The sequence below is a fragment of the Grammomys surdaster genome, unplaced genomic scaffold (assembly GCF_004785775.1).
Source record: "Grammomys surdaster isolate TR1022 unplaced genomic scaffold, NIH_TR_1.0 270, whole genome shotgun sequence".
NCBI classification, from domain to species: Eukaryota; Metazoa; Chordata; class Mammalia; order Rodentia; family Muridae; genus Grammomys; species Grammomys surdaster.
The window spans coordinates 3,037,377-3,051,410 of NW_021604711.1; the positions used below are offsets into that span (position 1 = coordinate 3,037,377).

The window sequence follows — 14,034 nt, forward strand, 5'->3', positions numbered from 1 at the left end:
CTCTCTCTCTCTCTCTCTCTCTCTCTCTCTCTTCCCCCCCACCCCCCGACCAGTTTGTTGTGAACGAAGGTGGTGAGTGGCTTTGGCCACTGTAGGGTTTTGCCTTCTTGGTGCTCAAGTGTCCTCACACTTACTGGAATTTTTCTGTGAAACTGTTACCATTTCTACCTTCACTGAAGGTCTCTGGAGAATGTTTTTATTTAGAGCTTCAGTTCTAGTCATTTTAGCACTGAGCTAAGCCATGGCCTCAGGCATAGGTCGAGCATCCCTGATCCCCACATTCACAATGTTTTGAACACCTGATGCATGTGGAGGACCCAGGACTCAGGAGCATACCTTTCCTCAGTCTCTTCTCCATCTTACCTTTTAGAATAAGGTCTCTCATCAAACCTGAACCTGCCATTTTGGCTAGACTCACTAGCCAGCGAGTCCCTGGAATCCTCCTGTCTCCACAATTCACACCTCAGCGCCCAACTTTTACATAGGTGCTGGGGATCTGATCTCAGGCCAGGTCCTCATGCTTGCATAGCAAGGGCTTTACCTCCTCCTGAGCCATCATCTCTCCAGCCCACAGCTAGCATTGCAACATAAAGGGCATGAATACAGAGCTAGATCAGAGAGGGTCTCAAACATAGAGTTTCCTGTCCTCTCCCAGGGACTTGGCCTATTAGCACGTTGGTGTTACCAGCCGGGGTCTCTCTTGTCTTTATTGGGTTACATTGCAGGTCATGCTTAATTGACCAGTCTCACATCTGAACCTAATACTTAACCCCCATTCCCTGGGGGGTCACAGTGGGATCTTGTGGCCACCACCCCCACCCTCCAGTCACACACAGCCATTGCATTGCAATGAACTCAGGTATGGGGGTCTCATTGGTTACAAAGACAAAGACAGTCCCATTACTAGGGAAGTCCCAAAGATCTAGATGCTTCCAGGACCCAGGAGCTAAGGCTACTCAGATCTTCTTCTGATCGCTTGCTCGCTCTATCTGTCTGTCTGTCTATCTATCTATCTATCTATCTATCTTTATTTATTTATTCATTCTGGGGCAGGGTCTCTCATTCTGTAAACCAGGCTAGCCTAGAATTTACTATTTTACCAGGTTGACTCGAAACTCATGATAATATTCCTGTTTTTCCTTCCTAGGTATAACATTATACCCAGCTTTTAAATTCTTTGTAAAACAACAAGGGTACAAAGAATTCAAATTATAGTATTTATGCTCCCCCATACTCAATCTGAACCTTTGGTGTTTGTGACAGGGTCTCACTATATAACCCTGGCTGGCCTTGAACTCAAAGAGATCCATCTGCCTCTGCTTCCCACGAGCTGACATGAAAGATGTGCACCACCCCACCCAGTTTATCTATTATGCACTTCTCTGCTTTGTTTGGTGCTTGTTGATTGTTGTTGTTATTGTTCTTGTTTGTGATGTTGTTGGTTTAGTGCTTAAAGAACACAGCACTAAAAACAAGTCCCTAAGGACTTAGCCCTGCTTTTCTTATTAGAGTTCTGCCTTTTCCATCGGAAGTTGTTAGTCCATCTGGAGTTCATTTTTGCGTGTGCAATGAGGTGGCTTCCACATTGCTGGTGAACTGATTGTTTTCCCCTTTGAGTCATCTTGCAGCCCTGTCAAATGTCCATTAGCCATGGAAGTATGGGTCTCTCTCTTTTTTCTTCTTTGTTCTGGTCTGTTGATGAATGTTCTGATTACTATAGCTTTGTAGTAACCTCTAAAATTGCTGAGTGTGACACACCTCTGTTGTTGGTTACTTTTTAGTCTTTGAGGCAGGTAGCTCAGGCTGCCCTCAAACTCATTATATAGCCAATAGGGCCCTCAGACCCCCAAGCCTCCAGCTTCCCAAGTGGTAGATCACACATGTATTTACCACCCAGCTCTGTGAGAGTCATTTTGGCGTCCTAGGCCCCTTCTGTAAGGATCTGAAGATTAGCCTTTCCATTTTGGTTTATAAACTACAGCTTACATTTTTCACACTGCCTACACTGTCTCTGTATCACTCTGGGAGGTTCCATGGCCAGGCCAACCTGAAGCCTTCTGACTTGGCACCTAGGGAATCTCTCTGTTTGTTTCAGCTCTGACTTCATTCAGCAAACCTTTTCATTTTCAGTGAAGACTACTGTTCCATTCTCTAGGATGCTATCATAACCAGAGAGATTGTCTCAACTTCCTTTTTTTAGTCCTTTGCTTCTGCTACAGGAAGCTGTAGGATTTTGTCCTGCAGCTGGCTGAGTTCATGGCTCAGATCTGGTCACCTTTTAGCTGAGCTATAGGTTTCTGCAGTCAGATGACATCCTCTACACACAGGAGTTGTTTTGGTGTTCCCTTTCCTGCTTCACTATTTTATTTTATTTTTATTTTATGTGTATGAGTGTTTCACCCACATACATGTTTGTGATGCTGTGTCCATGTCCTATTCCCTCAGAAGCCAGAAGAGGACATTCAATACCCTGAAGCTGGAGCTACAGACAGTTGTGAGCCAACCTGTGTGTACTCGGAATTGAACCCAGGTCCTTTGGAAGAGCAGCCAGTGCTCTTAACAATGTGCTGTCTTTGCAGCCCCCTGCCTTCACTGTTTTACCTCCGAGATGTGGGTGCCCTGCTGTGAACTACTCATGAACTCTCTCACCCTCTTGAAGACTCTCTTCTCTTAAGTTCCTGAGGGCATGCTGGGTTTCATTGATGCCCTTGCTTTGTCAGTGGAAGGTCTTTCTGGTTGTGTTACTAATGGCAAGTCATTGATTCTTCACAGGGAACCCCTGCTCTCTGGGATCTTGTCCATATGGATTCGGTTTGTTTCCTATGTCGAGTTTTCATATTCATTTGTCTCTAAGAATTCACTAATTTCCTTTCACTGGTTGTTGCAGAGCTTGCTGTTTAATTTGTATTTATCTATGAATGTTATGGATTTCCAAATTTCTTGTTTGATACCACTGTGGTCAGAGAAGAAACTTATTATTTCAGTCACTGTACATTTAATGAGATTCGTTCCCTGGCATATGATGTATTCTGGAGAAAGTCACTGAAGCATGGGACATTCTACTTCACTCCTAAAATCCTGGGAATCCAAAAGTGAAGTATTTTCCCATGTTCCTCTGCTGGCCAGTAGCCACAGTCTCTAGAGTAGCTTCAGGGTGGGGCGAGCTGCTGAAGAAACAGGGCAAAATTGGAATGTGAGTACCCTTAGCCTTACCTCAGAAGACCGGCTGGGGGTTGAGTGCATCACCGATGGCTGGTGGTTTAATCACCCACCCCATGTCATGAAGCCTCCATTAAACTCCTAGAGACATTTTCAGAAGCTTCCTGAGAGCTAACAATTGGAGGCTTCTAGGGGTGGGTGCACTTGGAGTCCGTGGAAGCCCCGTCCTGTACCCACACCTGATCTCTTACATCTCTGTGTTTATATCTTTGGTAATTATCCTCATGATGAACCAGTCAGCATAAGTTAGTGTTTCCTAAGTTCTGTGAACTACCTGAGCAAACCAGTACAACCCAAGGAGGAACTGTAGGAGCCCTGACAGAACTGCTGCTCATCAGGAAGGGGGCACAGCTGGTCATCAGAGAGGGCTTATATCTGGCACTGGTGTGGGGACGTCAGAGCTGAGCTGAATTAGAGGACATACTGCTGAGGAACTAATTGCTTGTTGCTGTGGAGAGCCCCCCCCCCCCCAGCTCTTGGTGTTAAAAGGTGTAGTGGAGCTGCACTTGCTCTTCCCCATGTCCTCATGCTGGGGAGTTGATTATAGTTCACTGAAGCCCTGTGTTTCCTTATGTGATCTCTCCAAATAGTCTCTTCAACGTTGTACCCTTTTAGTTAGCTTGTCTTAGTAGGTAGCAAGTATAAGGTAGCTTTGGTCTTGCCTGGGAAGCAGGTGCCATTGAATTGTGTTGGATGATGATAAAGAGGGTGAAAACGGCTGTCTATCCTTCTGTCTGTCTGTGTGAAGGTGGCACGTGCTGTGTCCTTACCATGTAACCCATTGTGTCAGTATTATGATTTTTACTGTCCCTGTCATGCAGCAGGGCTGTACCTGAAGGCTTGGGTAAGAGTAGATGGTGCCTTGTGAAGCAGCAGGAGGTGCTTACATGTCACTAAGACTCCGGCGAGCCGTGCCTCAGCACATCTTTTTTATGTCTCCCGTCTTGTGTAGTGAAGATTCGTCTTATTCAAACATTTGACTCTCTTTGAGGTCACCTATGATTGAGTTGTGTAACAGTGGTCTAGCCTGGCTTTTGACCTGTGTAGTCAAGCACCCTGCTGGGCCTCAAGTGAGAGCAGCTATTTGTCACTGGCAGCCGGTCGACAGATGTAGGTCGACAGAGGTAGTTCAAGGCCCACAGATCCCTGAAGAGCTCAGCCACTCTGCTGTCTTTAAGTTACCTCAGGAGTGGCACAAGCAAGCCCATGCACACTGTAGAATGGTGGGACCATGAGACTGGAGCCTCACATCCACCCTCCCTGCCGGCCCCAGACCACCGGCAGCCCCTAGGAATGCAGCCACTGGGCCGTGAGACTAGGGTGGTCTGTGAGCTCTGCGTGTGATGGGTTGCAGCCGAGCATGCTCCTGCAGCCCCTAGGGCTTCACTGTTGTGAAAGCCAACTTTCCCCTCTTTACCTTCTCCACAACATGTTAATGGCTCAACTGGAAGAACAGTTCACAGTTGCAGACAGCTTGATTTATCCCAGCTCTGTTCTTAAATGGTTGCTAATTTCTCACTGTAGGAAAATTCACAGTTACTGGGTAAGTCAGTGTATAAACAGCTGAGAGCAGACAGCCTAGCTCATGTGAACTGTAGATGCTCACATTCATGTGGTCATAGCCCAGATCCTGGGATCATAGGGTAGGGTGGAGCAGAACATCATTCCTCAGATCCTATGTGAAGATAGAAACCAGTGTACTGCAACATCTGTGGGCACACAGAGTGTCCCGAGCTAGGCTGTCCTGACAGCATAGCTGTACAGCATGAGGTGCCAAGACCTCTTGAGAGTATATGTGGAGACATGTCCACATAGTCAGTGCATCTAAACTGCCTCAATCAGCGTCGGTTATAAAATGTGCTGTCAGTGTGGACGATGTAGAGATGTCAAGGAGGCTGAGGTTTCTCTGTGTTTGCTCTTCTGGTGTGCCTGGTGTGACTGCTGCCAGCAGGGTGCTGTGTTGGTGTTGGTTGTGGTGCTTGTCTAAGTCCAGGCAGCCTTGTGCAGATAGACCACTCATCACATCACCACTGAGCTGTGAGCTCTGGTCCAGAGAGGCCTTGACCCCCTGGGACTGTCAGGGCCAGCAAGGCTAGAAAGCCCTTCCCAAGGATGCCCTGGGAATGGCACATTGAAAGGTTGTGTTTGTACTACCCTGATGACACAGCTGTGCAAGGGGGTTGGGGTTTGTCTGCTTCCTTCCCTGAACTTATGTGTTCCTCCCTACTTCCTGCCTGGTTCCTGCCTGAGTCACCTGAGGTTCCCTTCTCCTACCATAGACACTAAGAGAAGCTGATGTGACTCGGATATATTGCAGCCATAACTTCCCTAGGAGAAGAGCCCTCAGTTTCCCAGACTTTCCCAGACACCGGCTTTCACATGCTTGTGTCCTGCCTGTCTAGCAGGGGCTGAGCATCCACACAGGTGAAGCTGCCTGGTTACTGTGTTGTTTGTTGCATGTCAGGGACTTGTGGGAATGTCCACTCAAGCCTGGTCTTTGACTCACAGCCAGACAGGGCTCATCAAGGGGCCCCCAGGGTATGTCAGAGGCTGGCAGCAGTATGTGCTGATGACTAGACAGCTTGTCATCCTGGGCCACAGAAGGAACAACTGTTTCTAAGGTTTGGCCAGACTTCATGAGCTCCATTCTTTCCGTCCCCTGTTATATGGAATGTGCATGGTGCTATTTAATTACTTCAATCCCTCTCTTAAAGAGAAAAGGCTACCAGTATTCTAGAGATATTAGTGCTTGGAAGGTTAGCTCTGTGATTTTCTTTGTCTGCAGACCTAGTAGCTGTTGGATGTCTTTTCAGTATGGCCAGTATTAATTAATTCCAAGTGCATTTTGGCAGACAGGCTAAGGGGTCTTAGCAAGCTATTTGGAATGAGTTCTATTTTAAAGACTTTTAAAATGGTGAGACTTTTTCCAAATCAAAGGTTGAATAGCAACCAGCCTTTATTTTGAGTATTTGTATGATATAATGCTGAAACTTGGATAGGCAATCAGTTGTTTGTGCCATGGGTTATTTATCTGTGAATATTCTTTAACTATTAGGCAGAGGTCACAGAATACAGTCTTGCTCTTCTGATTTGTTTTTGGTTTTGTTGTTTTGGGAGGTTTGTTTTTGTTTTTGTTTTGGGGGAGTTGTTTTGTTCTGTTTTGAGATGGTCTTACATAGTTTAGCCAAGATGACCTTGAATTTCTGGTCTTCTGACTTCTACTTCCCAAGTGCTGAGATTACAGGCAGACATCACCACATCCGACTTCTGTGATTCTGGGGTCTGAGCTATATCCTCAGCCCATACCTAGTCTTTCTTTGGCTATCCTTTTTCTGTGCACAAATAAGAGCCAATTGATTTAGCTTTTCAGGAAGATGACAGAGGAAATGTAAGTCTCACAGAGTCTATCATAGAGTGGACTTTGTGCGCACAAGGTCTGTGGCCTCTTGGTCCTGTTTTATATGGCTAGTATTCATGTTTGTCCTGGCTGAGTTGTTTGTTAAGCCTAACGTTCACACTGACGTATTAGGACTTCTGTATTGTGTATATTATACTTAACTAATCATGACTCTCATGTGTTTACTTTTTGAAATATATTTTGGATATATTTATGTTTCACTCCTCAGTGTGTGGTTGTTTAAAATCTCTTTGTTTCTTCCTGTCCTGCAGCTTTCTGGCCACTCCAGGCTGTGAGGGCTGGTGTGGGTCCTACAGCCCAGCATCCAGTTTGTGACTGTTTCCTCCAGGCCCAGATGAGATCCCTGCTCTGTTTTCAGGGACATGCGATTTCTCACAGTGCCCTGGTGCTGTGACTGAGTCATCTGCCCATGGCAGTTAATGCTAGGCTAGTGGTTATATCTCCTGTAACTGACTCAGTCTGGATCCAGTGAGCCCAGAGCTTATGGCCAGTGCTCAGGTCTTCTGGACCTTATTTTTAAAAAGAGTTAGAGGTAATAGGTGAAAAGTTCCTAAAATTAAGTTCTGTGAGTTGCCTTAGAGGTGGTGGTGGGGGGAGGGGTGATTCTGTAACTCAAGCTTTTATTTAGGATGAGCTTTTGTTTATCCAAAAGATGAAAAAGTACATAATAGGAAACAAAACTGGAAGTGTCTTTTCATCATGTATTTTAAATTCTCATACAAACATATAGATGTAGTAATAAAATCCAGCCCACATGGGCTGAGCGTCCCTTTCTGAAGCATTCAGAACTGTACTGGTTTGGGCTTGTTTAGGATTTTTAAATATTTCCCAGACATGATAGCACCTCAGGCCAGCACCCAGGCTAAATAAACATGGAATGCACTTGTTTCTTGAGTACCTCTGACACATACCTTAGATGGTCTCAGATGATACTTACAGTGGACCTGCATTCTTGAGGGTTTTGTTAAGTTTTCATTTTTGTTGTTTTGAGATATGGTTTTGTGTAATCCAGGCCAGACTCAAACTTGGTATGACCCTAAGACTGGCCTTGAACTCCTGGTCTTCTTGCCTCTACCTTCCAAGTGCTGGGATTGCAGGTGTGCCCCTCCATGTCTGATTAGCGCCTGGATTTTGATGTGACTTGTCCTGTGGGCTCAGGGGTGCTATTCAGCAACAGTGGTACATCAGCTCAGAAAGTCTCAGATTTGGGGTTTGGGGGTAAGGATGGCTAACTTGTCAGGCTAATGTGAGGAATGGTGGTTTGAGTCACGGATAGCTTTTATTTTCTTCCTTAATTCTCTTTTTTCCTATAAGCATGGTTCATCTTAAACACAAACAAGACAAATGGTTATATCAGCCAAGTGAGCCAGTGCCCGAGGGGCTACAGGACCCACACACGGCATGGCTGGAAACATCATGGTGTTTTCACTCCTCCTAGAAAGACGTGCGCTTTTATGGGACCCATGCATACACAGGCCCAGAGACCGTAGAGAAGCATAGCCAGGGGTTGTGTGTGACCTGACTATGGGAGGCTGGGAGGCCTTGTCAGATGACATAACTGATAGGTAAGTGGGCAGCATAGGCACGATAACCTTCCCACCACAGCAGGCAGGCAGGGCAGATGGGTGAGAGAGGGGTGGGGCTGGGTGCTAGGGATTCATTTCCTTGTTGTAGTCTGCTGTTTGGTGTCAGCAAGTCTAGGAGATGGAAAAGACTACTGTATAATGCCATCCCCCATCCCAGGGCTCGCTGTCCCCACTGTGTGCTTTCTAGAGCTCCAGCCAGCTCCTGGGGTAACGTATCTAGAGAACTGCAGGCAGCCATCTCAAGCTCTGGCTCATGATGACAGTTGAACACAAGCTGTGTCTGAAGAGGAACCCTGAAACCTGTTGGTGGCCTAGCATAGACCTTTGCAGTTTGCAGTTTATCATGTGGATGGTTCATGTGACCCTAGCAGTTGAGAAAGAACTTAGGCCTGCTCGTGTTGTCTGTCGTTAGTCAGATGCAGAATTCGTGGCCTGGTCTCTAAGCTGGTGGAAATGTCAGTCTATGAGCAAGGGTGCCTGTGTGAATTAGAACTGAGCACTTAGTGTGTGGCCATGGCACCAGCTGGGTGCTGATGGAGCAGTTTGGGCCACCTGAGATGTTTTGCATGGGATCCCTCATGGGATACTTCCGTGTGTGACATCAGGTAGGCGTCAGGAAAGGTTTTAGGATATAATGCAGTCACTAGACAGGTCTCAGGGACCTCAGACGTCTCCACTTAACCCATCCCTGCCATAAGCAGTTGTGGGGAGACAGTGAGTGTGACCAAGATGTCCTGATGAATCAGGTTCCTTGGTCTCACTGTGAAGTGAGGCTCTTCCTGAAAGGTTCGGACAGTCATCACGAGCAATGTCCCTGTTTTCTTTAGTATCCTTTTCTTTTGTGCTGTCAGCTTGAAAGTATGAGTAGCTTAGCCCAGCTCCGTGAGAATACAGTTAGAACAACCACAGAATGAAGAACTCAGGACTGCAATAAAATAAAACTTCCTGACACGCATCACGGATCTGAGTGGAAGGGAGGCTAAGGGGAGATGGGCCTCCTCAACCCGTCTGGCCTATAGTGGCCTGTTTCTCTCTTCAGTGGCCCCATGCACACGCACACCTGTTACCTGGCCCTCAGTGCTCTCTGCACCCCAGACTCTAGGTAAGTGTGGCTAGCCTTGTGTTTTTGCAGTGTCCCTGTGTTATGTAGCCTATTAAATTACAGGCATTTGTCACTTAATGATGAGGATGGCTCCTTGTGAGGCAACTTGAACATCACCAACGTCTCAGTGGCTTCCACAGGTCTGAATGCTTGGTTCCCTGCTGGTCTGAGAGTCATGAGCACAGGTACACACATGCCACAGCACGGCATTCAGCCCAGTGACTCTGTTAGCCCAGACCCACGTGTGATTATCTGCACTGTGGTTTGTATAAGTGACCACATACTGGGTCTGTCCATGCCAGTGCCACTGTACAGAACATGTGAGGCAGTGACACTGGGGACTGTCCATGCCAGTGCCACTGTACAGAACATGTGAGGCTGTGACACTGAGGACTGTCCATGCCAGTGCCGCTGTACAGAACATCTTTGTGCCTTCTGTGTGTGTGGAGCAGAAAGGAATCTGTTCTTTTCAGTCTTACTATTCTTATGTCTGGGTGGCACAGTGAGGCAAGATACAGGTGACCGGGCAGATCTCCCCTCACATGGAATCCCACAGGTGATAGCTGTGTTCCTGGTCCACATGGGTTCACTCAGCACCTTCCAGGGCATGGTCATGTGTGCTTTCTGCTGAGGGCAGTTGCATCCCGGGACCACAGAGTCATGCCTAGTGCTGAGGCCAAGCTCAGGCAGCAGCTCTGTAGGCTGTGTCCTCCTGACTCAGAAAACTGTGTCCCTTTGGTTAGTCACATCAGCCTGCTGACACTGAGATAGGGATGGAAACTGTGCTTGTCATTTCTGCTTCCCCCAGATCCTGAGCAAACTGAAGGGACTTGCACTGGACACTGAGGCCGAGCTCGAACGCCAGGACGCAGCTCTGGACGGCATCACCGTAGCTGTGGACCGGACAACCCTGACTGTGGACAAGCATAACCGGCGTATGAGAAAGCTGATGTAGTGGGGCAAGCTGCAGAACAGCCGCCCCTGGCGTGGCTCTGCTGATTCTGTTGCTGTTAGCTCTGTGTCCTTCGCACTGAGACCTGGGAAGCCATTCTGGGCACTGTGGAACTATGAGGCCCTACCTGGGAACTACATCTTCCTAGCATGGGCCAGGAGAAGCCACAACATGCATGAGCATGATATGTTTTCCACGTGCCCTTAGCATGAGGGCCACATCCTGTTCATGCAAGGATGGTCACCACAGCATAGTCATTCTCGCTGTCCACACTGAGACCCCGTGTTGAGCTGCCATTGTGGGGCCATGGCCCTACTTACCTTGCACAAGCCACATCACACTGTCATATCTCACCACTTTTGCCAAACAGTAAAGAAAAATGTCAGTCATTCTGAGATGTGAGTACTTGGTCTGGCTCTGCCATTCACTTGCCACAGGCATTGATTCTCCCTTCAGATGCTGCTGAGCCCCTGCCACCTTCTCCTGGTCATCAGTTAGAGTTCTGTAGAGGAACAAGACCAGTTGCCTCTATGTGTGCATAATAAAAGAATGTTTATTAGATTTCTTATATCATAGGAGCCAGATCTATAACAGCCATGTGCACATTGGAGAGACAGGGAACATTGTAGCTGCCCAGTCCAAGAGTCTGGACCCCTCAGCAGCCCAGTGCTGAAGGCCTGGAAGCTCCTGGAATCGCTGGCATTGGTTCTGCCTTAAAAGGTCAAAGACAGTGGAGGCTGGTGGCAGCAGAGGCTGGTGGCAGCCATGCGCTCTCAGACTGAGAGGCCTGCACACTTAGCACACACTGCCTTCTTCCGCCTCCCATTTGGGCTTCCCACAATCAGGGTAGCCCTTTCCCTAACCGCTGTCTCTCTGGGAGCACCCCCACAGACACACGGGGATGACTCGACACTCCCAGACATCTCTTAATCTAGGAAGTTGATGGCCAAGACCAACATCATTCTGGCCTTGCCCTGGAAGCAGCCTTTTCTCTCCACATGCTTGGTGACTGACTGCAGTCACGAGTGCAGTCCAGTCCAGCTCAGATGTCTCCACTGTGGACCTCTCCACTTTCATCTGAAGCAGAGCATGGTGCCGATCTCCCAGTTTCCTGATCTAGGCTATTCAGACTAGGTGCCTGCTTTAGTAGTGGTCCACACTGTCTTGCTGTTGCCCTTTGCTTAATCTTGTGTGTTTTCAGTGAGGGTTCTCAGCTTACTGCTCAGAGCTGCTTCCAACAGCCACTCCACTGTGGACTACTGGGGACACATGCATGGGTTTGTTTATTTGGGGGAGAGGGTCCTGATGGGTTGTTGGGGTTCTGTTGTTGTTGTTTTTGAGACAGGTTCTCACTCCAGTTCAAGCTGGCCTCAGACTTGCAGCTATCCTCCTGCCTTCAAGTGCTAGGATTATAGGTCTGTGCCACCTCCCCTGACTCCCTCATGTGTTTACTGAGTGGATACCAGATGGCTGGTGTGTGGCGATGTCTGTCTGCAGTGTGCAGTGATGGCATCAGACAGGTCCTGTTTCCACCTCTCAAGCACTTGTCAGTCCTGTGTGTGGGGGCCTCTGTGTTCTCCTCCACGTCTTTATGAAGAGAACAGTGAACTGCCAGGCACTGTAGTCTCTCTGACATGTTCTGGAGCACTGGGTTTACTCCTCCTGCCTACCCATGCTCTGCTCCCACTATCCAGCCTTCCTCCTGTTCTCTCCATCCCTTCCCGTCCTATGTTCCCCTCCCCTCCACTCAGAGCCCCTGGGAGACCTTGACTATCCATCCAGCACTTGTCTTTGTATGCCTGGCTCACTTCACAAAGCATCATGTCCTCTGGGTTTAGCCATGTTGTTGGAAGTGACAGGATTTCATTCTTTTTCACCACTGAATGCTGATCTATTTATCTGTATCATGGTGTTTGTTTTTGCCAGTGCTAAGAACCAACGCAGGGCCTTGTGTATGTTAGGCAAGCATTTTACCACAGAGATGCATCCCCAGCCCTCAGCCTTTTGAGCCTGGGTATCAGTGTGTATCCCTAGCTGGCTTCTTGAGATCTTCCCACCTCTGCCTCTTGAGTGTTGGAGCTATAGGCCTGTGCCCCACATACAGCACCTACTACTTTTTTTTTTAATCCATTCATACCACAAGACTTCACTCATGTGGAAGCTGGAAAAGCTGATCTCATGGGAACAGAGAATGGAATAGTAATTACTCGAGTCGGGGCTTAAGAGGGGTGGGCAGGGAACTGGGTCCAGAATTAAAGTCAGACTAGCAATATGCTCTGGTATTCTATTTAGCAGAGAGACTAGAAAGAGCAATGGGTATTATTTCAGAGCAGCTGGAAGAGAGTTCTCACCTCGTGTGAACTGATGGACGCCTGGTAGTATGGACTCTCACCACCTGATCTGCTAGCACACAGTGGGGGTATGGATATGTGCTAGGGTATCACACCAGACCCTCCAAGTAAGTGCAATTACCATGTTAATTACAGACAAGGCTGGGGGGCTGGAGCAATGACCCAGTGGTTAAGGACACTGGCTGTTCTTGCACAGGATCTGGGTCCAGTTCCCAGCATCCATGGAGTGGCTCACAGCTTCTTGTAACTCCAGGTCCAAGGGATCTGATGTCGTCTTTTGATCTCACAGGCACTGAGCACATACAGGGTGAACAGATACATTCAGGCAAAGCATTCATTCATACACAAAAAATAAAAAGAAATACAAATTAAAAAAACAAAAGTAGCACCTAGAAGGCGGTGTATGGGGACATGTGTCTTTCACAAGAACTTTTTCCCCAAGGCTCCACAATAGTGTACACCCACACATTGCAAATGGGAAGAGCACCACCCAACAGATCCTTAAGACATGTTCTAACATTTTGAGATACTGATCCCTATACACCAGTTGGTGAGATTTGTGTGGTCTGCAAGTTGAGGCCCTGCCCCAGCCCAGGGCCAGCAGGGACCTCCATGAAGGCCTGGAGCTGGCCTGCCGTCCCAGCCACAGGCTGATGAGCTGCATGTAGATGCCAGGATGCTTAGTCGTAGGCACCTTTCATAGTTGCTATGGGTTTCCACATCTTAAAAGCATGTCTTATGCCCTTGGCACCTTCTCAAAACTTGATTCTGTTGGGAAGATTCTTCCCCAAGGTCCTTTTGAATAGAAAAAGCCACAGGGTTACTCACTTCTGACCCAGAGGATTTGTCGGCCTTCTCTCTCCTTCGGGGCCTCGAGTCATACTAACGGTTTGGGATGGGAAGTTTCAATGGTGAGCTTGCTTTGCATGCATTTCTCTGGTCACAGAGAAGGGAGTATCTTAGGAGTCCCCCACGTTAAGCCCCTTTCCCTGTGGCGCTGGAATGTGGAGTGGAGACACAAATATGGGTGTGGTTAGCAGGCCCCAGTTTGGGCACTAAGGGCTCCAGTCTTGAGAACGTGCAGTGCCCAGTGTTTGAGCAGGTACAGAAGTTACAGGAAACCCCTCTCGGGGCACGATGAGCGGAGCCCTCAGGTGTCACAGCTTGGAGTGGGGCAGGGGATACCTCAGGGCCCTAAGGAAGACCCAGGTCACTTGCTGAATGTAGTACGTCTTAATACTTGTTTTGTTTGCCTGGTTTTTTTTTCCCCCCGTTTTTGAGTTCCACTTCCTTAGGCCTCACTATGTAGCCCTGGCTGGCCCTGGCTAGCCCTGGCTAGCTTACTCATCGAGTACACCAGGCTGCCCTCCTAACTCACAGAGATCCTCCTGCCTCTTCCTCCTCTC

The 14,034-nt window shown here is 48.0% G+C and overlaps 1 protein-coding gene across 5 annotated transcripts in view; it reads left to right on the forward strand.

Moving 5' to 3' along the window:
* The window catches only part of Snap47 (synaptosome associated protein 47), a 44,371-nt gene extending 33,699 nt beyond the window's left edge, over positions 1-10,672 (forward strand). For all 5 annotated transcript variants that reach the window (XM_028776497.1, XM_028776496.1, XM_028776500.1 and 2 more), the window contains exon 5: positions 10,134-10,672. In XM_028776497.1, coding sequence (XP_028632330.1) covers positions 10,134-10,280 — 147 coding nt within the window. In that variant the 3' untranslated portion in view covers positions 10,281-10,672. The remainder of the gene's footprint in view (positions 1-10,133) is intronic.
* The last annotated feature ends 3,362 nt before the right edge of the window (positions 10,673-14,034 follow it).